The following is a 25,698-nucleotide window of genomic DNA, read 5'->3' on the forward strand; positions in this document are numbered from 1 at the left end:
GCTGCAAGCAGACAAAGAAGGAGGGTTTGTCGTCTTGCCGTCAGGGACCTACGGCGAAAAGGCCCGTCAGGCTGTCCAAAAGAACTTTTCACGCAAGAAGGTGGTGTCTTCAAAGGTAAAAGCAAGTGCTTCTGTCTTGTTTAAAGTACTGTCCCTGAAAACTGGCAAAGTCAATTAGTGAGTCCAAACTCAGCAGCCTTGAAATTTTTTTCACGGTGAAGACTCATAAGGACGACTTCCCGTTTAGAGGAATTTTTGGCAACACCAGGTTAGCCGTTTTCCGCAGAAGTACCTGAGCACACTAAAATTGCTGGATTCCTATGCAACGAAAAATTCTGACGAGGTGGTTTTCTTTTTAGAAGAGGCCATGACCATTGGTTACGCGTTTTCAGTTGATGTCACTGATTTGTATTATTCCATTTCGCACAAAGATCTGTTTGTGGCTGTTCGAGATCACATTGAAGACCGCGGTGTTGTTGCCTTTCAGAATTCCTGTGGCATGACGGTGGATAATTTTATGACATTGCTTGAATTTTGTCTGCACTCTACCTTTGTTGCTTTTAAGGATGAGTAGCTTGTGCAACGCAAGGGTGTGTGCATCAGTTCATGCTTGGCACCGGTTCTTTGTGAAATCTTTTTAGCCAGCATTGATCTGAATGTACAGCATGACCTGGATGACAGGCCGGCAGTTAAAGTTTTTAGATATGTTGATGATTTCTTAATTTTTAAAAGTTTTACGTATTTTAACTTCCCCTGACGCTGTTAACCTAATTTTAGACACGTTCCGACGATTGGGGAAAGCGTGTCTTTCCCCCATGAGTTGCCTAACAATGACTGCTTGCAGTTTTTTGACGTTAACATCACGCTTTTATAAGACCACGTGTCTTGGGTTTACAAACCGAAGGTGCGAAAAGGGTTGTTGCGTTACCAGCATTACCAGTCTGCAGACTTGAAGACAGTAAAAAAGGGCAGTTGCTTCTTCTTGCTTTCAAGGAGCACTAACAAAGTCATGCCATCACAAGATTCAGGAAGGTTTCGATGCTCAGGTTGCCAAATTGCTTCCAGCTGGATTTCCCTAATGGTTGTGACTGGTGGCCGAGTCCTTGCTACAGAACTTGAAAGGAAACACACCCCAAAAGACAGACGGCCTTAAGCGCAAGAAACCGGTGGTTGTTCCGTACATCCATCGAGTGACACACAACCTCAAAAATGTGGCTAACAGGCACAAACTGCTGGTCGTTTTTTCTGCACCTTACAAGTTGGCTAGCCTGTGCCCCAATACCCTGAAAGGAATGGAACAGACACCAGGTTGGTTAAAACGACATACGACACCATACTTGAAGTGCGCAACCGGGTTGGTGTACATGATCCGGCTCACGTGCGGGCGGGTGTACATCGGTCTAATGGTGAACAATGTGTGAGTGAACCATTTATAAGTTAACTTCAGTGGCGCAATCTTCCTAAAGGTCGAAGCCCTTAGGACCACCCGAGGTTGAAGCGACGGGAGGACGCCTGGGCCCCGTCGGTAATCCGGCGCCGAGCGCTCGTTGAACGGCGGCGTTTCGGAAACGCCACAAAAGGGTTCCCATGATGCGAGGCTTTCCGTCGAAAAAGACAGGACCACTTGGCCTGCCGCCGAAAGGGCGATGCCGTGTGACGCCTTTGTCACTCCATCCGTGTAACCTTCTCGGCCATTGTAACTTGCCTCGCCGGCGGCCGCTTGGACACCGTCAAACCGCCGGAAGCAGCTTGTGTCCAGCAGCAGCGCCAATCGCCGTCGCGTCATTGCGTACAAAGCCGGGTCGCTCCCCGTCGATGAGGGTGGGGATGGGACCACGACAGAAGGCTTGGGTGATTGAACACGATAATATTGCAGGCGGTCTTCGCAGTAGCATATGCCAATCGTAACAGTGGACCGGAGGGGGTGATTTTTTAACTTCCTGCCTGATGTTCCGAAATAAGTAGGGTTGACTAGAGTAGTGAACTGGGCAAGTTGGTATGGCGTCATTCTGGGCAACAGCGCGAAAACAGACGTGGACGAAAGAAACGGACAGGGCGAGCGCTCGTCCTGTCCGTTTCTTTCGTCCACGTCTGTTTTCGCGCTGTTGCTCAGAAAGAGGGTTGATTAGAGATGTCTGTATTGGTGTTAAGCGTTCCGCAGATGAGTTTTTACTGAGCGCATACTAATCTTTGCTGCCGCATTTTTTACGAAGTATCCAAAAACTGACAATTTCAAAACAGAACGTGAGGGCAGCGCTGATGCATCCGGTAGCAAATACCAACATAAAAGGTGAAAACGGGCGCGGTATAAGAATTTTACCTTCTTTATATTGTATGAAACCAACTTTCCTCTTGTTATGAAAGTCCATCCCGGACTCGGCAATAGCCAAAAGAAGACGGCGATGCTGCCGCCGTTGTGGAAAATTAGAAAGCATTGTAGCGACCCGGTGATACAATTGTAAACTTCCTCGGCCTTTTACAAGACCTTGCTGAAAGGCAATGTACTCGTCATAGGTGCAGCACGGACGGACATAAACATCCTTTCCTAGGTGAACCAGCCGATGACACTCATTACGAATGCAGTCCTTTGGGCGCGTTTCGATAATAGACGCCACTTTCTGTAGAAGGGGGGTTTCAAAATGCTCGAGAGAATTAATCAAAAAGCTATACTCCACGCATGGAAGCACCCGGTTTGCGTCGAGGAGCTTTTCAAATTCTCTGATGTCTTCCACTTCACGACTAAAGCTTGGCGCAGAAATATCAGCTGTGATGTTTGACTGTAGATAGATGCCAACAATGAGAGTCCCAAGCATCCATAAACCAAGCAATGCCTTCAAAGTAGAGCCTGGACTACGAAGCGCTCGGGGAGACCTTCCCAGGAAAGTTGACACCAAGAAGGTGACGATAGCTGGGAATCTGGTGGGATGGATGCGGCTGGGATTACAACGACTAACAAGAACGATTGCGAGTTCGAGCACGAAGATAGCAGTAACGATGACAAGATTGGCGCTTTCTTGCGGGGGCGAAGAACCCTTTCCGGTTACGAAGCGTGTAAAAAAGCATACATGACAGGGCGGGTACATTGCGTAAAAATAAAAATCGTACGCTCGTCTCGTGGAGAATGGCCTTGGTAGCACATCAATATCAGCATATCTTCCCAGAATCGCGTAGTCACCCACGGGTAGGATACCGTATTCTCTCAGGATTATGGATGTGTTCAGAGCTGCGTACGCCTCCATAAGCGCTGCCACCTCCGGAAAAATGTCGTGTCGGTTCGAGCGTACAATCGTAAGCTTTATGTTTCTGGTGTACTTTTTGCCGCTTCCATCGCGAAGCCGAAATACTTGCGAGGCAATGGAAGTGTTTCTTCGGGCGAGGCTACAATCGGCAAATCCGTTTACCGACTCTTCTATGCGCGTTGAAGAAACAAAAACAACCTGGCATGCCCCCCTTGGCGATTTCGCAATCCAGTCGAACGACTTATTTGCGTCTTTCGAGATTACCCAGTGTGTTTCAACGGCCTTAGTAGCAATATTCTCTACAACGTGGGGAAACTCTTTGGGAAGGTTTAAAAGCCAAGGAAGGAAAATGATAACTTTAGAAAGCCGCCTTTTTTGCTCCAAGACTACGTCCGGCAGGATGAAAGATCCCTGGTGAAAACGAGTCCACAACCACATGGGCCTGGGGAGCTCAGAAATGTGGAGTGCAAGATTTGAAGCGTTCCTGAAAGCTACTATTACAACAAGCTCCTGGTCATTGAGGTTGGCCATGACATCGACCGCAAGTGGATGAAGCTGTGCGTTCGAAACGTTGAACTTGACGCACAAAACAAAGACAATGAATATCATTTTGCTCACTTTGACCTCCATTCTTAGACACCATCCATCCACATGTTATGCAGCCATAAACTACCTCCTGCCGTCAACAAAAACACAACTTCAGGCGGTCTCTCACCGGCCTCGTCTCGTGTGCTTAATATTGAAGTTTGAGAGACGCTTAGTACTGACGGATGGTCGACAACAATGTGTCAGAAAAGGCTCTCCTATGATGGTACCGGGCTAACACTTTGTACATTAAAACAAACTAAGTGAATCGATTCCCAGCTTCCTGTGTTTGAACGCTTTCAAGGCAACGAGAACAACAATCTCAGGGAATGGTGCGACTTCCACGCAATGGTCACCCTACTACGTCCTTCAAGGCAGAAAAGTTCTCGTCACCTAAGTGTTCCAGGCGGAAACGTTTGCCACTTCGATCGTTAATCATTCAATATGTAGTTCCATGCCCCACCACCCTGTAGGAGTCTTTAAACGTTTATAACATCAAAACTTCTTGCTGGTGCCTTGTGTTCTGATTCGCAGTTTGAAGTGAAATATTTTATCAGGGCTCTGGAGTGCGTTAGTTGGTTTATGTCTTTGAAAAAATGGCAACATCGCGAACAAAGAGGACGAGGGACTAGAAGACACTTATGACATAGACGGGTACTAGCTGCCATAAGTTTATATTTTGAGCATAAAAACGAATTAATGCCAAAAACAACACCACAAATTTTCGAGATATGAAGATACTGACGGCAAAAGTAGCGGTTTTAGAGTTTTCGGATTAAAACAAACCGTCTAAGAATTCTCTATCAAAGAGTGACCGTGATGCTGCACTGATGCATTTTTTACTCGCGTTCTATATGCGATAGGCTTCTGAATGATCTCTCTCAGTTTTATGTGACACACTTTTTAGAAACTTGCTTTTTTTCGAGTTGAAAATGGCTGCCCATGCGACCGCATAATTACTCTGTACTCCAAGACGACGCCGACTTGCCCCCTCATTGAAGCTTAACAGTTATTCCGACTGAAAAATGGCCGCTAGTGAGTGGTATCCCGATATCCACGTTACGTGTGGAATTGATAAACAGGGTTGCATGCTTATTTGGGAAATCTATCCCTTTTTTAGTTTTTTCACAACTGAATAAACCACGCAACTTTTTTGTATACCAGTGTAAGTAACCTTTCTGCCAGGTGCTGCGTAACGAGGTTTTACCATAGTCATTATGCATTTAAACCAAGGTGCCCATCATAGACTGGTCAACTTGTGCACTTTTTAAGTAGCTAAGGCGTTGTGCTGCTGAGCACGAGGACGGGGGTTCGATCCCCGGCCGTGGCGGCCGCTTTTATGACGGAGGCGAAAAGCGAAAACGCTCGTGTGTACCAGATTTGGTCGACGTTAAAGCTGGTAAAAAACGATTACGAGTCAACACATCCAACCAGCCAGTACATCTAACGTGCCGTTACATCCAACGTTAGATGTGTTGGCTCGTTGGATGTAACGGCACGATGAATGTATTAACATGCTTGTGGATGTACCCGCTCGTTGGATGTAGTTGCTCGCTGTATGTGGTGGCGCGTTTGATGTAGTGGCACGTTGGATGTAATGGCACGTCGGATGTAGTTGCTCACCCTTCTGAAGAGGGAAGGTGTAATGATGGCAGCATCGATAGACGCTATCGGGACGATGACCCCCTTCCCTTCTCGTGGCTTCGTTGTGTCCCCCTCCGTCGGCGGGAGCGACGTGTGGCCTCTGCCGTCGCCAGCGAGTCACAACCCTGTGAATGGGCCTAGCCGGCGGCTTTCTACACGGCGTCGGGGAAGGCATTCCTGTTGTCCTCCTGACCTTCGGGGACGGACAGGGGGGCAGCGGAGGGCAAAACCCGAATTGGTGCGCTCGCGCATCCTTCAACGAGTTCGTCCGGAACTGTGACTAAGAGCGGCAGCATCAAGACTTGCTCCCGCGGCGGTTTCTGGGCGCCTGAGAATTTCTGAGGATCCTTCTTAGGATTTTTTTAATCCACACTCTCACGTTTCCCATCCCGGGTTCGCCCACGTGATCTTTTTCGCTTCCACGCGTTCTGCGAAAAAAAAGTGCCTGGCACCCTGAATGGGTTGCCTTGGCTAGCCCAAGATTCAGCGCATAATTAGCGACACAAAGGGCAGCGGTGGCCCAATCCAAGGCCGAGAGTTTTAGGCGAGCTCCCGTGAAAGCAGGCGCCATGCACACTCGCTTCGAGAGGAATTCAGAGAATACAGGTGGCTGACCCCCATGGCGAACGTCCATCGGGATTCCGCAGCCCCTTCGGGCCAAAATCTCGGTACAGAATAAAAAAAATTACAAGTTTTAAGGAGCTTTCAGTGCATTAACATGTAAATTTGTTTTTATCCTATTTTAACTTTTATTAGTTTTTGAACAGGATCTCCGGGATCTTTTTTTTAAAGACGGCATCTGTGCTGTTCTGATTATTTAACGCCTACTTATGAATCCTCTTACTTTTCAAGCGATTTCTGCAGTAAATAGTTGTTGAGGATAGTTTCTCGATCCTCTTTCAGTCGCTTGCTTTTCTCGTAAATGTTATTTGAATGAAATATTCAATTATTTAAAGATACTATTATTTTTTTCTCAGTAGCGAAGTTCTTTTTTACACAAGTACCGAATGTGAGCCTCAAAGATACCAATGACCCGTGATCCAGCGTCGCTCATATTCGGGGACGCTGTTTTGACGTGCGTGATTTTCTGCGGAAAATATTTGTTATGCACTAAGCGGTCTTCCGCGCTGTTGAACAAAGTAAACACTTAAATTAAAAATGGGAATGAGGTGGCTCAACACTGCAGTTAGAAAAAATATCAGTCCGAATAGTAGCAATAAAGTGTTACAAACTCAGTGTTTTGTAACTCGATCTAATAAACAAAGCTCAATGTTTTGCTTATTAAAAAACCCAGGGTCTCTCAAAAACCCGTATGCACCACCTGCCATTTTCACGGCGGCACTAAATTAGGACTGATTAACTTAGTGAGTGCAATTATTCCTCCCATCAAACAACACTTATACGTGGAAGAGAAGGTGTAGCGCATCGCACGGAGCCCGCTGCGCTAAAACATTAAATTCGCGGAGTTCAGCCAGACTGTGTTGAATTAAGCCTAGAAATGTAGTTATGTTAGGCAGCAGGGCATCACGCGCTGGAAGTATGAAACGTTGGATGTGGTGGTGCAGTGGATGTACTGGCCGAAATTGGATGTAATGACACAGCTTTGGACGAAGTTGCTCGATAGGTGTAATGGCGCGTTGGATGTAATGGCACGTTGGATGTAATGGCCAAAATAGGATGTTTCTGCTCGTTTGATGTAATGGCATGATGGATGTGCTGACACGTAGGATGTAACGGCACGAAATTGGATGTTTCTGCTTGTTGGATGTGAGGACACGATGTGTGTATTGGCCAGAAGCGTTGAGCGCCTCTCGGTTCATAATACTGCCCAGGAGCTGGTCGAGGCGCACTATATCCTTCAGCTCCGTCACCTCTCACCTACGTCCACTGGACAGCATATACAAGCTCCAGCTGAGGAAAAAAAAGTTTGCAAAAAGCAATTGACGATAGGTTTGACCGGGCGGCATTGTACAAAATTTTTTTTCGCGTGCTTATGGTAAAATATAGGAATTTCCGATGTTCTAGTTTTTTAATCTGTTTAAATACCAAGTTCCTAGCCCAAATTCTTAGCGTCACTACTCAATGTGCACGCACATTCGCACATTTTGCAATTCAGAACTGCCTGTCTTATTTATTAAATTTGAATTTAGGAGTGTAAAGTACTACAAATTTCCGAGTTTATAATGTTTCGCGTTGTCCTACCATTTAAGATTTCAAGGCTACAAATCGTGTCAGAAATTATTTCACCTATTGAGCTCTCAAAACCTCGTGTACATACATCGTTACTGAGTGTTGTTTTTTCAAGTTGCAGTTCCGGAAATACAGACCAAATGCAAAGAAGTCAGTGTTATAAAGGATGGAATCTTATACTCCGTTTCTGCGAATGATGGCGTATATTGAAGTGGTTGCTTATTCGGTATTTTAAATGCGATTTCAAACAGTGCCAGTTTCCTTCAACCGAAACATTGACTTTTTCAAAGAATATGACAGGTGAATGTCCTATTTTTGCAGATGCAGCTGTGATTCGGCTAGTCCAAAATAAGCCCATATAACCAAGGTACTCGGTTATGTCACGTAACTTCGACACAGCTGCTCGTCACTGCGAGGTAACAAAGTAAATCAATGAATAAATATATGCATAAATTTTTCGAAACTAAGGTTTTTGAAGTTTCGAAACCAAATTTTTCGAAACATTGTGTTCCGCGCGAGCAAGCAGCCCAACACTGATAAAATGACAAAATGATCACTAAAGGAGTACGCAAAGAAACACAAAAGTAGGAATATTTTCGTGTCCTCTACGATTGTTCAAACGAAGAATTCCTTCAATTATATAGGCAAAATTTTCAAGGATGCCACAGACAAGCTGCCCTTTTAAAAGAGTATAAAAGCCTTGCCTATCTATTTTTCTCCAGACAAAATCATAGTGTCCATGCAACATGTTGAGTGCGGAGGTTTTCAGAATATTTTCTTTAATGGTCATGTGCTCGCTGTTTCTTTTACTGAACAGCCAATCAGTCGCTTCTATGAGAGCTGAGGATGGGCTAACGCAACCTGATTCTGGATACTGGGGTCGCCATTCCGGTGGATTCTATACCCGTCGTACGTAACCATGGTTTGCTATAAATACGTTGTCATACAAGGAAAGACGAAGCATTGCAGAAATTTTGGATGCGCAGTAATGTTTTCAGCATCTCTAAAGGCGACAGGGGACTGGGAAGTGTTAACCTTTACTTTCATTTCGATATAGAATGAGCCAGAGAGTAGACAGCTGTAATTCGACACAGGGTAAGCATTATTCCAGTTAAAGCTTTCATGTTCTCTAACCCAAACATTTCGTAGCAGCCAATCAGACATCGCACAAATTGCAATCCAAATGAATCTTTCTATTCTTTTCACTAATCGTAATCGCTGCAGCGTTCGTACAGCAGTCTACGAATATTGTGTTAACCATTTCAGCCCCGATGTTTCTCATTTTAAGAAAAACAGTGTTTTATGAGCGTTTCCTTAAGTCAAGGCTGAAAATTTGGCTACTTGGTGTTGACATAGAACCATTGTCCCGTCTACATCTTTCTAGGTCTCTGTCCTTTATTCGCTGGTAAAATGGTTCTACGTTTTCTTAAGTGTTAGGGCCCCATAAATCCACCAAGAAAAGTGTAGCTGGTATAGCAAGAGCTAAGTGACTTAGTAATGAGGCAAATAATTTGTACATCTGGCATTAACACTCCAATGTTGAGCAGAAACATCTTTTTTGCATGTTTTTTCTAAATTATATGACCGTATGAACCTACAAAAAAAGACATCAGCTTCGCAGTGCACGTATTTATATATTTACGCCCGTGTGTTCCAGATTTCGGAGCACTTTAAAGAAACCCAGGTGCTCAAAATTAATCCAAAGCCCTAGACTACGGCGCACCTCATCGCCTCTGTATAGCCGGCTCGGTAAACTTCGTATTCATAGTTAAGGTGTTTTTATATTAAGCTTTCCAATAAAATTAGTTTATCCGTTGTTTGTACCCTCAATGTCGTATTTTTGCCTTCAACGGATTTTCTTCTTCCTTGTAGCGCCCATCTCACGCTAAAACGCAACAACGGGGATGTCTACCGCAATAGGCATCGTTGAAGAACAATTTCCCCAAAATTACCAGTTTTGGTCTATTATGCGGTGGCGTCAATTGACACCTCCAGGGCCGAAAGGGCCTCTGGGCCTCCACATATATGGGCCTCTGGGCCTCTGGGCCTCCACATATATGGGCCTCTGGGCCTCTGGGCCTCCACAGGGCCTCCACATACATTTGCCAGAAGTCCTAAGCCACTCGCGAGTTCGCTGTTTTATACCTATACCGAAACATGGTATATACCACCATGATGCAACTTAAAAGTATCCCAACCCATGGCCTTTGAATTATGTCTTATGTTTATTTCATCATTCGACTGTGCACAAACGTCGCTTGGCCGTAAATCAATGGCCATCCTCTATGTACACACCAGCGCACAGTGAATTTGCGTCAGCGGCCTTACTGAGACGGCTCAAACGAGAGGGGCGTGATAGATGACCAAATAGACAATATGTTCCAGCGTGGCATCATGCGACCCTAACAGCGATTGGCCGTCGCAGGTTCTACTCGTCGGGGAAAAAGACAGGTCCACCCAGTTATTAAAGATCTTGGGCTGCTTAAGCACAGAAATTTCGGTCTGTCTGTCTGTCTACCTGCCTGTGACTCAATACAGCCACCTGGCCAAAGTGAAAGAGAAACTGCGCAATAGTCTTATATACCTACAGCCAAATCTAAACGTCTAAGTCCGGTGTTAATGTTCATACTTGTCAACATTGTTGATCAAGAACAAGACATTACGCAAATATAAGGCGAAAACTCAATATTTGAGTGATATTTGCAGTGTACTTTTATTAAAAAGTTCAGGGATGCTTGGTTTTTGCGATAGCCAATAAAATACGTCATCTGCAGAAAACCGTCGCCTGCTGGGGCCCGCGCTACCTGGCGGCGTTTGAAAAAATCAAACGGCAACAGCAACGAAAGCTTCCACTATATCGTTTCCACGTTGTGCTTGGAACGCTCGTGGAGTAGCACAACGCGGTGATATTAACGTCGTAGTAGGGTGCCTCGATTCACGCGCGTCTCCGCCGTACGGCTGCGCTGGCATCGAGGCACCCGACTTGGAGCAGTAGAACGCAGTAAATTTAATTGATTTGAGAAAAGCTCTAGCGTGTTATTTTGGGAGGAACAAGACGGGAGAGGAACACCATGAGAGGTGAGCAGGAAATAGAAGGGGGCATTTACTTGCCAGGGGCGACAGTCGACCATTGTCCTTTTGCATTTTCTTTTGTCGGCATTTGCAACGAAACTTACAAATACGCGGCTAATTTTTTAGGTGTTTTCACCGAACGAGTGTAAAGGGGATACGTAGAGAATGCATATCGCAACCGTGCATCGATGACTCCCTGGATTGCGTAAAGGGAGCAGAACTTTCGTTCCTGGACGTGATCTCAGGATTCTGGCAAGGGTCGATTGCCGAAGCCGATCGCCCAAAGGGAGGTTTCGCTACTCCGGACGACTTATACGAATTCAACGTATTGGAGCTTGGCCTGTGTTGAAACGTTCAAACGAATAATGGACAACGATCTTCATGGTCTCAAAGGAATATGTTTCTGTTATAATAAGACACCCCAGTGCTTTCTCACGACTTTCTATTGCACCTCCATCGGCATCTGATAGCTTTGGCTTGTCTTCAAGTCGCTAGAATGCGGATTAATGCAAAAAAGGGTCGACTTGCTGTTCTCCAACTGAAAATCTTCGGCCACGCCCTATGAAAGACCACTGCTCTTCATGACCCGGCCAAGCTTCAGGCTGTATACGCGGAGTTCTCGAAGCCAGCCACAGTTAAAGCATTGCGTTGTTTCTTTGGTCAATGTTACTTTCGGTGATTCATTCATTATTTTGCTCTGTCGTCTCCCCAGAATTCATTCATTATCCTAGTCGCTAACTCCACTCGTTAACCCAGATTCTTGGCAACAAAGCTGAAATTTCAACAAATCTATAATCATATTATAATAAACTTTGTTAATACGCCGACGACATTGCACTTTGGATCAACAATGGCATCGACGCTGAAATTGAGAGCACTCTAGAAAGAGGAGTAGAAACAGTGATGGAAGCCTCTGGTCGAGCAGGGCTTCTCTTGTTCGCCAGCAAAATCCCAGCTGCTCGTACTCCCACCAAAAACATAGAACTTCACCCCCACCCCCGAATATCCGCATACACACGCGAGTAGACCCTATCCTGAAGTAAGATGGCAAGTTGGGCTAGCTGGTGCAGATTAAGAGAGAGAGAGAGAGAGAGAAAGAGACACTAAACATGTTTATTGTTTCTTAGTACAGAGTCTTTAGGGTGGCCTCCTCATTCCAGGAGATTAAGATTCATGGTGAAAAACATCGCAAGGAACACCGGGACAAAAAGAAGAGTGGGCGACGCACAGCGCTGTGCGTCGTCCACTGTTCTTTTTGTCCCTGTGTTCCTTGCGCTGTTTTTCACCATGAAGACCCTATCCCGAAGGTCAACATAATCAACATCTTGGGGTTAACCATCCAACATAAGAGATCTAATACCCACTTCATACGCCAACTCGAACAACACGCCACAAAACAATAGCTCTAATTTGACAAGTTACGAATACACACACAGGCCTGAAAGAAGCTGAACGCCTGCGGCTCTTTCAAGCCTTTGTCCTTAGCAGGCTGACCTACCCCTCCTATATGTAAACCTATCTAAAACAGAGCTATGTAGAGTCAACCTCATACTCATAAAAGCCTATGAAGTAGCCTGCTACTGCCCTTCAGTAATCCCACTGCCAAATTCGAAGCCCTAGGCGTGCATAACACCGCGGAAGAACTCACTGATTGGATTGGATTGGAGTAAACTTTATTTGTGCCTGCAGATCGGCGTTGGCTCCCTGCGCCAATGAAATAACCAGGCCCCCAAAAACTAACAGCCGCGCTGATATTCTCCACAGTTTACGCATCTCCCTCTAAACACCCAGGAGACGAAACCACACTCCCTTACGACATCTACTCTAACCTAATTATCAAGCCTATATCGAAAAACATGCACCCCCAATTTCGCACCAAAAGGCGTTCGCAACGCGCACAAGCATTACATAAACAATCCCGCGACAAACCTGGCGTCCACTATATAGACGTAGCGGAATATCAGCGTCATGGCGCCTCCTAAATCGTATCAATTGTCCTTCCCCTCAAGTACAGGGCAACTTCAGGACCATCCTCACCACCAACCCAGCCACTGCGGAAGAGGCGGCAGTAGCATTAGCGCTAAAGCAAAAGCCGTCCCCCTCCACAGTCATCACCAGTTCTTAAACGGCAGTTCAAAATTTCGCCTCCGGCTTTATATCACATCAGACACTCAAAATTCCCCAACAAGCACCCCCAACGTCCCCCGTAGAAATCATCTGGGGTCCACAGCACCGTGGCGTGGAGGGGAATGAAGTTGCGCAGAGTATGGCTCGAGAACCCATCATCGGATACGGGGCCAGCTTGTTCGCCTACCATTGCGTCAGATCTGCTAGATACCGCATAATCCCTTGCAACGAAATTACCACCCATTACAGCCTCTCTCGCCGTGTCTACCTCCCAGCACACACACATAACTCACCATCCTTTAAGAACAGACATGGAATCTTTTACAAACACATATCCCAGTACCGCTAAATTAACCCTGATTCTCCAAGCCGTATACTCTTCACCTAACTGTACTGCCTGCCAGTACCTCGGCACCCTCCAGCACATTATGTCGGATGTCCGAGAGATCCCTATCCAAAAAATGTCAACATCTCCACTCCGTGGATGATGGCGAGGGTGCGGAGTACGGGGACTCGAAATGACATCCAAGTTGCGCCCCGAGTGACATCCGGTTTGCGCCCCGACCGTCATTCGATTTGAGCGGTGAGTTGCACCTTGATCATTCCCTAAATTAAACTGCAACTCACGGCTCAGATCAAATTTCGCTTGATTTTTGCTTGATGGTGGTGTGCACACGGATTGACTCGGACGGACATTGGGAGGTCCTAAGGTACTGCGCACCGCTACAGGAGAGGGAGTAGGACGTTTGACAGTCGGGTACTAACTCCCGGTCGTAGCCCAATGGGTAAGACGACTGACACTAACTCTGTCCGGTCTGCCAGACGCAGGCTCGAATCCTGCCGTTGCCTGTGCCTGTGTGATTTTTTTGCTATTGTAAATGCTATGAGCACGGACGCGTACGGACATTGGGAGGTCCTGAGGTACTTCGCACATAAAATAACCACATGTGACCAGTGGGAGGAGGCGTTGCACAGCGCCGACCAGGAGACTCAAGCTTCACTGTTCGCCCTGGCGGCCACGGTCGCCGCCAGAACGGTGGCCACCATCGCAGCTAAATGTGCTCACAAATAAATGTGTTTCTTCTTCGGCACTTTGACCCGCCTCCTCCCAACACAATTCTACCGATAGAGTAACACCAGAGTGGTCGGCTATACGTGAATATAAAAGAAGACGCCGGCTTCACTGTTACTACTGGATTCGGTAGTACACTCCCATTTGCCGCTATTACTATGCTTGTCGTAAATGCTAACGCGCCACTCGCCTTGACACACGGCGTCAGGCCCTCTACAGACACTGCGGCACCTATACGGCAGTTTGGCCGCCTCTATGAGCTCCTTCGTGGCACAGCTAGTGGCAACTGCTCGGTCATTCATTGCAGACGTCGTCCACATAACTCGGCACGCCGAAATCGGTGAGCTCTCTCCCGCGTAGGCCTGCGAAATTTCGTCTACATTATTCCATTTCTCGTCACGCAACGCCTGGCGAGCTGCTCAGCGACAGACGAGACGTGTTTCTTTCCCATGTGCGCTCCTCAAGAAATGTCGTATTGTTCCCAACACCTTTAATTGCGCACCCGCAGACAGTGTGTATTTGTGTATGTGTGCGAGCGTGCTTCGTGCTTGTGCGTGCGTATGTGTGTGTGTATGTCTGTAAAAAAAATTCATACATTTGTGTCGAAGGTATCGAAATCAGAGGATTGAAAATATTGTACAGGGCTGTACCCTGAACGCTTTAAAGTAAGTGTAAGCTTTAAATTCCGACGTAAATTGTGTTCGAAAGTCAACACATAAAGAGGACAGTAGGAGAAACAACTCCCGAGGGCAAATTATTTCAAAAACAACCATCGTTGCTGTGTCGTATAAAGGCATCTATGCCTGAGATTTGTATTAGGCATACTTATTTTTTTCCAACGCAAATACAAAATGCCAAGCGCTTGTGTTGTTTACTTCTTGTGAAGGTCTGTTCGCGCTTTGATTATAAGATCCAACTAGCTCAACTTTCCGTTCCACTGACGCAAAGTCGTATGTTTACCCTACCTTCCACCGTCACCAGTATAACGCACATTAACATGAAAGAACTCTATGGACACGGCAGATACGTGGTGGTCCGACCGCACTTTGAGGCATTATTTCAACGTTAGGAAATTTTGCAGAACTGATGTTATGCATAAATGGGGCTAAATATCGTTGCCAGGGTTTTTTTTGTTACATGCTGTATGCAAGTTTTTTATTATGTCAGAGTATCAACGCTGCCCTCGCCAACGGGTAGTATGGAATGCATGGTTTAAATAGCCACATACATACGGCGTACAGCATGCCTGAAGGGCGTGCTTGCGCAGTTTGACTGCGAGAAGTTAGAGATAGAAGTAAATGAAGGATATTTGATCTACCTAAGATCCACTGGTAACATCATGTTGTGGTGCGGGAGAAGACCGGTAAATTGATTCGGGAAGTGTACTTGGAAAGTCTGCTCGCAAGTATGAACACAAACATTAAACAAAAGTGCAGTAGAATCCCGTTAAGATGAACTTAAGGGGACTGCGAAAATTTGTTCGTATTATCAGAAATTTCTCTTATGGGGAAGCATTTTGCATTGTGTCCGTTACAAGAGACACAAATTGTTGTTCGTCTTAACCGTAGAGTTGGTCTTAACCGAGTTCGTCCTAAGCGGAGTCTACAGTAATGCCAATAGACATACAGACATGCACAAAGCAACCCTTTAAATTCAGTCTGTGCATTCGTGAGTTCGGTTAAGATCAGTATCTTCCTGCACTTGTAAGTGTCGATCCAAACCACGAGAAAAACTCCACAGGTAGGTGATTACCAGGTAGTGAGCACTCAGCAAAAAGCTTCACAAGGCTAGTAAAAAGGAAAATACGGCGTCCTGCGTACACAGAAAACTCCTGCGGCGCCACGGGATAAGCACGCACGAAAAACACCAGGTCGGAGAAGAGCTAGAAGGGGGAAAGTATGGCCGGGTTCCTCCATCTAGAGCACGCGTGCAGCAGCCCGTCATGCCCGAAGCCAGTGATAAAATGGCAAAAAGTTTACCTCTCTTTTTTCTTTTTTTTTCACAGCAGCCTTAGATTGGCATGAAAATGTGAAATAAACGTGTTCAACACCAACAACAACAGCGAGAGATAGAGAAAACAAACTTTCATTTTCCGCAGGACCTAAGTCCAGGTCCTAATTTGAGTGTTCAAATCACCGGGTTCGCGTATAGTGCGGCCGAATGCCCGTAGCGATCCGTTGCACATGTTCATAGAGAGCTTCCTGGGCAGCCTGGTTTTTTACTGGCGACGGGAGAGACAGCCAGAGCTCACTAGACGTGATGGAGGCGAGGGATGGGGCAAGACATGGCGGTGTGCAGTGCCAATAAGAATGGGAGATGGATGGGTATGAAGAACAGGTGGGACAGGAAGGATGGCCAGGGCGCCGATAGATGCGGTGAAGAATGTGATGGGAGGGGAGCGAGGAGGTTGGAGCCTGCCGAATGGGGCACGAGTTAGACGGGAACTGGGGGGTGAGTACAGGGTGCGTGAGCTACTGCGTGAAGCTCAGATTAAGTGACAATGGAGGACAGGGGTTGTGGCGGTGCGGGAGGAGCAGTGTTGACGTGCCAGTTCCAAACACTGGCCGCACGCTACTTTCGAAATTAGTAGCCCTGCGCCATACGTACTTTCGAGGGTCAGGCAGCTTAATATCAGCCACGTCATGAGCAGTAACAGGAAGGCAAGAAAGTATTGCGAACACGCACCTTATAATAAGAAAGGCTTTAACGTGCCATAAGGAGTAACTCACAGGTAAAACCCGGACGCACGTTACAGCTTAGGCGGTCAACCATCTGTTCGGAGTGCATGCATGGGCGCATTTGTCTCTCGATCTTACCTAACTGCCTCAAATTTTCTTATTTCAATTGCCTGCAGGCTGCAGAAGGCGTGAACAGTTCGTGAGGTGCGCGAGCAGCACTTGCTCCGAGAGAAGATGTGGAAGTCCCTGGGCGGTACTTTGCACCGACGACTGCGGTAGGAAGTGCGTCTGTCAGCCTCAGTTCTGTAGGAATGAGTGGGGATTCTGCACTAGGGACTGGTTCTCCCCACCAGGAAACGTCAAATGTAGGTTTACTGGCTACTATAATTCTGAGAAATAAACCGCTCAGCTAGGGCTCATGTTGGCTCGAGTAGTCGAAACGAACCTACTGATATATGTTTACTAAAAAATAAAACGATAGAACTTTTCTTCGCATGATTCGTTTTTATTTTTCTCACGTTTAGCCCCCGCCTCAGAAGTGGTAGGATATGCCGTGTAGTGACAGACCTCATCTATCATTGTTCCATTTTCAATCTTGCTACCTGACTCCAATATCCTGGGCACTCCCAGGCAGTGATTCACACATCGAGGAAGTCTTACAGGTCGGTCTCACTACCACCCATTAAAGGGGTACTGACACGAAGTTTTCGTGCTACGTTTTTGTCGCTGCTGTGCGTGCCTACCAGCCCATTAATCATAGAATGACACATTAAACGGTCGAGGGCAGTGTAAACATTCATTTACGACGTCCTTTATTTGTGTCAGTTTCGGTTTTGACAGAACGAATGCTGAGCGGACGCCATAACATGAGGTATCACGTGACGTCACCATTCTTGCCATTCCGCTGCCGCTATGGACGTGCGCGCCCAGACTGGCCGATGTCTTCACCGTCCCCACGCGCTCGGGCAGCGTGACATCAGTCCCAAAACCATGACGTGTACACACGCCGGAGCAGCGCGCGCCAACTACAGCCAGTGCGTCGGCTTCGGCACGGGAGCCCAGACGTCGGCAGTTTGGGGCAAGTAGCAGATGATGTCATGTCGACCCGCTCTGGGCTTTCTCGTGCCGGCGAAGATTAAAAATGATTTATAATATGTTACGTCGCACGGTTGCTGTTGACATTGCTGGGAGATAGCTCCTGATAAAAGGGAAGCATTTTACATAGTTATCTAAGCTTTGAAATTTCGTGTCAATACTCCTTTAACACATGCAACTTCTTACACCTGAATCCAACCGTTACGACCCCTTACACCACATACGCTGCCCAACTTATCCTCCCGCCGCCCAAAAAAAACGGCCCCTCTATCAAAAATCTACCCAAGTTCCCAAACCAACCGTCTTGGTGTACTAGACCTTCCATTCACCTCCACTCGCTGCACTCGCATAACGCTTTATCTTATCAAACATTACGTAGCGTAAACATTCACCTTAGCGCCGGGTAGTCAACGGGTGACCTTTATTTCCCAACACCTCGCTGCACCGCTCCTAAAAATCGTTCCAAATAACTCTTGCTTCTGTCACGTGACCATAGTCGTCGTGACCTCAGAATTAAAAGTCACATGACAATGACGCATTTTTTGTAGTTGTTTCTCCTGAAACAATCCGAACGCGTTGTTTTGTGTTATCGTGTTTGTGCATCGTGGTGCTGCCGCAGATGCACTTCGCTATCAGCCGTGACCCCGGTCTGCTATTCCACGTGACGTCAAAGCCTTGTTGTGATAGTGGCTCGAGCCTGTATGTAAGCAGCCACCCTTTTCCTTCCTTTTGTCAAACTGTTCGTTGTGTGACCGAATAAACACGTGTCGCACTTAGCCAGCGTTTGCTGCCTGCCGGTCCCGTCCCGGCTTCGGCGAAGATGCAATACGTTGCCCATTTGGGCTACGGTCACTTCGCCATTTGTTTAGCGCCTGAGTTTCTTCCTCTCAGCATCGATGCTATACACGTGGTGCGTTGGAGGGGCCGGTTCTTAAAACAAGTAAGTGCAGCGTCGAGCTGCTAACGCTCGGATTCGCGTTGCGTGCGGTGCTTAGCTAGCTCAAGGCTGAAGGCGGCGTGCTGAGCCCTTGTCGGCGAAACGGGGACAACACGACGATACCGATCCATCTCCCGAGGAATCGATGACGACGTTTGCCACCACCCCTTCTGCGCTCCCTATGCTACAAGTTGCGCTGCCATCTGCAATAACATGTAACAATGGGCCACAGTTCACCACACTAACCAGTGCCCTCCAGTGATGTGGCGAATACAGTAACGCGAAGATGATTTTGTCCATCGGGGCGTAGTGTTCGACGTACAACCCCATTCGGCTTGGGATCGCATCGACAGTTGAGTACATCGTAAATGTGAAAATGAACTGTGGTCGAGCTCAGGATGTGCTATGGCATATCTACCGATTCCTCAGAACTATCTCCCCTTACGTCAGCTCGCCCTGCCGCTAAGTGAGACGTTTGAAGGGGCACCGATAATTGCGGGCAGCCATGTGTTGCCGACATCGAGATACAAGTGCCCCACGTTTACATAGTCAAATAAATAAAAAAACGGCATCGTTGAAACAAATCAGCGGGAAGGTAAAAGAATGTAAATCTTGATAATAATCTGGAGTTTCCACGGCGTATCGCATCAGCAAGTGGTGAGCCAATCAGATGTGCATTTCGTTCAGCCGGGACTGCAGGGTGTGCATGACGTAATTACTCTTCTTCGCCTTGTTACACATGTGCACACTTGAAGTAAAAAATCAGGGTGCTAATGGAAAAGCCATGTGAACTGTCGCGGTCCGTTTTTCTGCCTCTATTTCCTTAGTGCAGGAACACACCCAGCTCTGCATCATCGTGAACTTTGCAAATCAGAGCAAAAAAAGTGAAGTTTCTCCCGTTGCGAGTGGTCGGGTGGCTCTATGCTCATTTTCCCGGCGAGTCCCAACTGGTCGTAACACGGTCTCGTGAGGTGTTATACAATCATTGCTATGTTGCACACACAAGCGATTATTCCACTGAGAAAAGGGTAAGTCCCCTCCGCACTTAGGCCTGACCCATCCGGATGTCAATCTCACCTGTACTCACACACTAAGCCGTAAGCTGTGCTGTCAAAGCTGTAAGCACTCTACAACACAGGATCACACAAGTACGCTAGTTCAATGAGCATAGTGAAACACCTAAGCTAACAGGAAGATGCTTTGAGTATGCCAGCATATATTCATGGCTCACGGTTGAAGATCCCTCTAGAGTAGCTGCAAGGGCACGGGCTGAATGTTCGTAACCGCTTTGCCGACCACATTTTGCCTTCGCCTAACCTGAAACCTTGCCAAGTCGCTGCCTTCGGGTCCTGTCACATTCTTTAGCTCGAAAAGCTCAGCCCTATAATTTCCTTGTGCATATGCTCCCTTACTTTAGCTGTTTCTGAGAGCATAGAGTTTCTCTCGATTTTCAATCTTTACTGGCCGACCTATATAGCTGAGTAGGGTGCGGTTCATTCACTGTGGGATCAAGACCATTCTTGACAGTGTGTGCGCTGAAGACATGGAGTTTCACACTAGTATATACTAGAGGTAAATCTGGCGCTGCAACCGCAACCCGCCCTGGGTGGCGCCATTGCAGCTACCGATGTTCCTCGCCTACTTGGCTTAGCTAGCCGTATGGCTTCTTTTTCGTCTTGAAGCCAGAAAGGTAACTTTTTTTCTTCTGCATCGTTCATAAAGCTTTCAAATATTACTGAGTAGCAAATTTTTCCGGAAGTTCAATTTTGTAATAACGAAACAAATTTCAATAAACTTTTAGAGTGATATTGTCGCTTTTTGTAGCCAGAGGCAACTTTTTAGCCTGTTCAGGAGCCATGCCAAGGACAAGTGGAACGTTCCTGGCCGGTACACGATGGAACGCTCGCTGAAGCGCGGCTCCCCTAGACAGTGGCGCCAGATTTCCCTCTAGTGTATATTAGTATGAAACTCTATGGCTGAAGGTAGTCTATTGACTGATGACTTGTGTAAGTGACGGCTGAATGCACTGCATATACTGCACCCGTTCCTGCTCTTATTACTCCTCACTGTTCTTTTCTTTGCCTCCACTCCCACCCTATCACTCACTTTCTTCCAAATCCTAGTCTCCTTTTTGTTACGCTAACAGGCAGCCTGCGAAAGGCGAAAAAATGGAGAGAACGAACCAGAGAAAAACTTGGAAGCCAAATAATGCTCAAATGAAGTCATTATGCGACGAAATTGGGGTTTTTCGATTATCAGTTCTAGGCTATCCACAAACTCCCCAAGAAGCAATCCCAAAATTCTTTCCCACATATATTCCTTGAGCGTGGAAAGTGCATTGAGAAGATTGTCCGCTACCCTTGGACAAGATGGGGTGACATGTCACTGTCGAGAGCCAGTATTGTTGAGGAATTAAGTCAACTTGATGCATATGGATGAAACTAGCATTCGTCACTTGAAGAACCTTGCATAATCTTCACATCTGACACCATGCTAGCTTCGTCTTCACGGGCAGGTTAAGTGAAAGTATTTACAAACTGGCTGCATCTGGCAGGCTCCAGTGTACCTTTTTTGGCCGAGCAGCTTGTTGAAAGATGCCGAACACTTTCCCAATATCATGTACGCATTAGTTGTGCGGGAGAAGCTTTTCCTGCACGCAGAATCCAGAACGTTCGTCATGGCTAAAGCTATTGCTACGTGATAAATGGAACATGTTTAAAATGTCGGATGACAACATGCGTAACTTGAGTTGTAAGACTGGCGGCCGTCCTTTTGTTCTTTCCTTTCTTTTTTGTTTCGCTCGCCCAGATGGCGTCCAAAGAACACCGCCACAGTATGCACACCATCACGTATAAGCAAAGCCATAAGCTATAGCTGAGGCTGTAGCTTATCCGGACTTAAAATGCAGTCATCCGGACTTAAAATCGTCCACAAAAACAGGAAGAGACAGAAAAGAGAAAAGCGAATAGAAAGGCCGATATGTTATCCAGGCTTAGAGCCAGGATAGCTACTTGGCACCGTGGGAGAGGTGTTCACGGGATCAGAAAAGGAGGGGATAGGAGCAAGCACACAGACACACTTCAGTCTTTTTGTGGACACCGTAGTCTTTCATCTAACCCTATGTAATTCATGAAGCCGTTGCTTGCTCCTATCCCCTTGAAGCTATGAAGAGAAAACACCAGTGTAATTCCTTGAAAAGATTGCCTCGTTAGGATCATACTGACACCACTTTTAACGTAAACTTCGCTCAAATAAGCTACATAATTAGGGAAAAAGGGAATGGTCATGCGACCCACTAGCTCATTTCCCGCAAAAAAACATATGATGTCATACCAGACAGCTCTGCGATTGGCGGAGGGTGGCGAAAGCAAACGCAAATCTTGCAGGGCTTATAAGCTTGCTGAATGAGCTATTTGCGCCTAAATGTAGCGCACATTCTTTTTAGAGCCCTAAGAATGGTGAGACAAACATTGGAAGTTATGACAGCACACGTACACATACAAGTACCGATGCGTACTGCTGTCTGTACTGCGCGCACTATGCTTGGTTTAGCTGCACAGGACTGCGAGGCTTTGGGGTTGTTTCAGACGACACTGGCCGATTGACGCAAGCGATGATGTTTTACGTGACCGTATTTGTCGAGCGAGCACCATGTTTCACGTAACAATTGTCTTCATGAACAAAACAAGCCAGGTACAAATACGTTCACAAACCAAAGGCAGAAAACGGCTTGCCGCGGTATGGCGGCGCCATCTAGGTTCACTAACGGTAAACGATGCCCTGTGATGTCATTGCATACCACTAAACGCACTATTTAGCGGGAAAATCAAAATTCTAACCTAAATTAATTAATTTTCCGGTGAACAAAGCATCGTTTGCATTCGGACAAGCACTGGGGGCACTATACAACACCAAATATTTCGAATAACACAAACTTGTGTGTTGTCTTCATGGCTCCTTTAACAAAAATAAACCAAGCTTGATTCATGTAATTCCATTTCCCCAGCAGCACAGAAATGCCACTTCCTGCACTGTACAAAGCTTCAATTTATTTCGATAGTAGTATGCACCCTGCTCCTTAAAGCACCCTGAAAGAAATCGAACCACCGTTATTTACTAAAAAATTGTGAACAGTCAATCTGAACATTTTTAACTAAGTATAACGCGAGTTAGAAGAGATATAAGATCGATTAGGTTCGAACCCAGGCTGGTACTATTCTAACCAAAGACTCTCTCAAACCAACGGAAGTCGAACGGCGAGTTCTTTAAGCCGTTGGTCAAAGGATGTAGCTAGTGTTGAAAGGGAAGTAGCAGACATGCTAGGTGCTTGCGCAAAGGCTAGGCTAGAAAAATTTCAACCTCGTGTTGAAAAGGCATATAACCGGCACAAGAATCATCATCCCCATCAATTGGCTGTTTTGTGCCGGTTAGGAAGAGTAACGTTGTTGGTTGCTCAGAGGAACTGGAGCATGGCTGGGGAACTCGGGTTCTTGAGTGGAAGTGTGTCAGTGGTCATTCTTTCTGCGCTCCTCAGCGCTATGCTCCCCTTATTTTTGTTCGTGCCTCACAAGAAAGAAGACGATGCCAAGTATAAACGGTCAGAGACAGGCAAAGAAGAAGAAAAAGAGTCCGAAATTTATTTTTCTTTATTTAATTATTTATTTACTTATTTCCTTTTTTGTTTCAATATTAACCAAATTCCAAACTCAATTCCTCCAACACAAGAAAAAGAAAAGCTTCCAAATTTTTATAATTTTCTTTGAATCATTCTAATTTTCTAATTTTCTTTGAATCACATTCGAATTAACCACTGATGTTTGGCCGATCCCCTGATTGGGTATGCGCCAATATACAAAGGACCAACAACAACAACAACAACAAGACAGGCAGGAAGAACGCGACATGAAGCGACAGCACCCGTCCTCACAGAAGACCGCCACCCGGCAAGGAGAGGGGGCCAATGCTCGTGACGTGGACGTTCATTGCAACAGAAAGTACCCACTGGCTGCGGGTGATGGTCTATTTCTGCTGTATGTTTCCAGCACCGAGGATGACTTGCAGAAGCCTCCGACTGACGCCATCTGCTCGGCTACACGGCGCAGTGCGGACCAACTCGCAGACACCTCGCCCTTCCGGCGTCGCACCCATGACCTCTACGACCAGCTACTCCACTACGTGCTCTACCCTCAAGAACTGGATCGCTGTGGCTACCCCCGGCTATGCCCTGAAAAGCTCTACCGCGTCTTATTTATGGAGAGGGGCGAAAAGGCGTACTCAAGCCGCAAGACGTGCAGCACCTGGCGTGCGTCCTTCGGGACCACGCACACCGTCGCGTACTATGCCAAAAGCGCCTGCTCCTTCCACACCGGATGGTGCAGCCCAATCGGGTTCAGCTGCTGTGAGGCATCGGCCGACCATCCCGGATGCAACAGTTCCTACTACCACGCCTGTCCACTCGGGGCTCGAGACAAGTGGGACGCAGTGGCGTTGGCCTTCGTTTGCCCAAGCCGGCGACACGGCGGCGCCCGAGAAGTGTTCGCATTGCACTGCGAAATGTCCTTCACCATCCACGGCTTCGAGGTTGCAAGGGTGAGCGTCGTGGACTGCATTGACACAACTGTGTACGACTCGTACATGAGGCCCGGAAGCCCAGTTCTCGACAACAACACGGCTTTTAGCGGCGTTTCCACAGCGCCCCTACGCAACGTGCACACTACGCTTCAAGGCGTACAGGCGGCACTCCTTCGACTCTTTACCCGACTCACGGTGTTAGTTGGCCATGGGCTGGAGGACGACCTGCGCGTGCTCATGCGGGTCCACGACAGCGTGGACATGGCCGTGGTGTTCCCTCACCACCGGGGGCTGCCCTATCTACTGTCGCTGCGGTTGCTCGTCGGCGGTTACCTGAACCGCGCGGTTCCGAATGAACCTCTGGGCCACGACCGCGCCGAGGATGCTAAGGCCTGCATGGAGCTGATGCTCTGGAAAGCGGCGCATGGTCAGGAGCTGCGTGACATACTCAGCCGGTGGGCCGGGGACGGCAGAGGCAGCCGTCCGAGTGAGGTGGCGACGGGGACGCTCTTTCTGTTGCGGCTGGGCGAGTGGTGGTACGAGGGCTAAGAGTCGCCGGGTGGACTGAAGGAACCAGGCGAATTTGCATGCTCCCACCGCCAAATGTGACTGTAGTGGACACGGACGGGTACGTGGCTCCTCGCACACCTGCTGGCATCGCCATTGGTTCTACCGAGGATGTCGCTGCAAGTCGCCGGTTAGGATTGCCGGTTAGGATAACTGGACCATGAATTTCTTCCTATTTTATTATAACTGGACCGTGTTTTGCTTCTGTGGCAACTAGGGGTGGTCCAAGAATGCCTCCTACGTGTAACCAAACCGGTCCTATTAAACAGCGTGTCATTCACTCCTTGCGGAGTTTTGAGTGCGATCACGTGCCCGTCGTCAGTCGGTCTGTCATGACTTATTATGCTGAGAGATGTCTACTAAATGCTGTCTCTCGTTTAGTGCGCAAGCACGGGAGTCCCAAACCCACTGGATTTGTTGTCATGGGCGGAGCCGGGGAACGCGGCTGCGCACTGGGAGCACCGTGACGCCATCGGTACGCAGCACGTTCAAGCGGGCATAGATTTTCATACTATCATATACTAGAGGAAAATCTGGCGCCACTGTCTAGGGGAGTCGTGCTTCGGCGAGCGTTCCGTCATATACCCGGCAGGCAAGTTCCACTTGTCCTTGGCATGGCTCATTCATGTACAGGCTGAAAAGTCTGCTCTGGCTGCAAAAAAGCAACAATACTACAGTAGAAGGTTCATCAACATTTTTTTTAAGATTGAACCTCCAAAAAGATTAATTTGACAGTGATTATGTAGAAGCTTCTTACACCATGAACTAAAAAAATGTTACTCTATTTTGCTGATTTTGGCTTCAAGACAAAAAAGAAGCCGTATGGCTAGCTAAGCCAAGTATGCGAGGAACGTCGCTAGCGGCAATCGCGCCGCCCACGGCGGCCCACGACTGCAGCGACAGATTTCCCTCTAGTATATA

The 25,698-nt window shown here is 47.2% G+C and overlaps 1 protein-coding gene and 1 long non-coding RNA gene across 2 annotated transcripts; both read left to right on the forward strand.

The window, feature by feature from the left end:
• The first annotated feature begins 8,378 nt into the window (after window positions 1–8,378).
• LOC144172749 (uncharacterized) lies at window positions 8,379–17,094 on the forward strand. The gene is made up of 2 exons (XR_013323091.1): window positions 8,379–8,567; window positions 16,784–17,094. It is a non-coding gene; the product is annotated as an uncharacterized LOC144172749 (long non-coding RNA).
• Window positions 17,095–23,541: 6,447 nt separating this feature from the next.
• Window positions 23,542–24,759, forward strand: LOC144172824 (exonuclease GOR-like). The gene has a single exon (XM_077701451.1). It carries the CDS (start codon window positions 23,542–23,544, stop codon window positions 24,757–24,759), a length of 1,218 nt encoding a protein of 405 aa, XP_077557577.1.
• Window positions 24,760–25,698: the final 939 nt, after the last annotated feature.

The sequence above is a fragment of the Haemaphysalis longicornis genome, unplaced genomic scaffold (genome assembly GCF_048455015.1).
Source record: "Haemaphysalis longicornis isolate Haplotype H1 unplaced genomic scaffold, Haemaphysalis longicornis Haplotype H1 scaffold_26, whole genome shotgun sequence".
Classification (NCBI taxonomy): Eukaryota; Metazoa; Arthropoda; class Arachnida; order Ixodida; family Ixodidae; genus Haemaphysalis; species Haemaphysalis longicornis.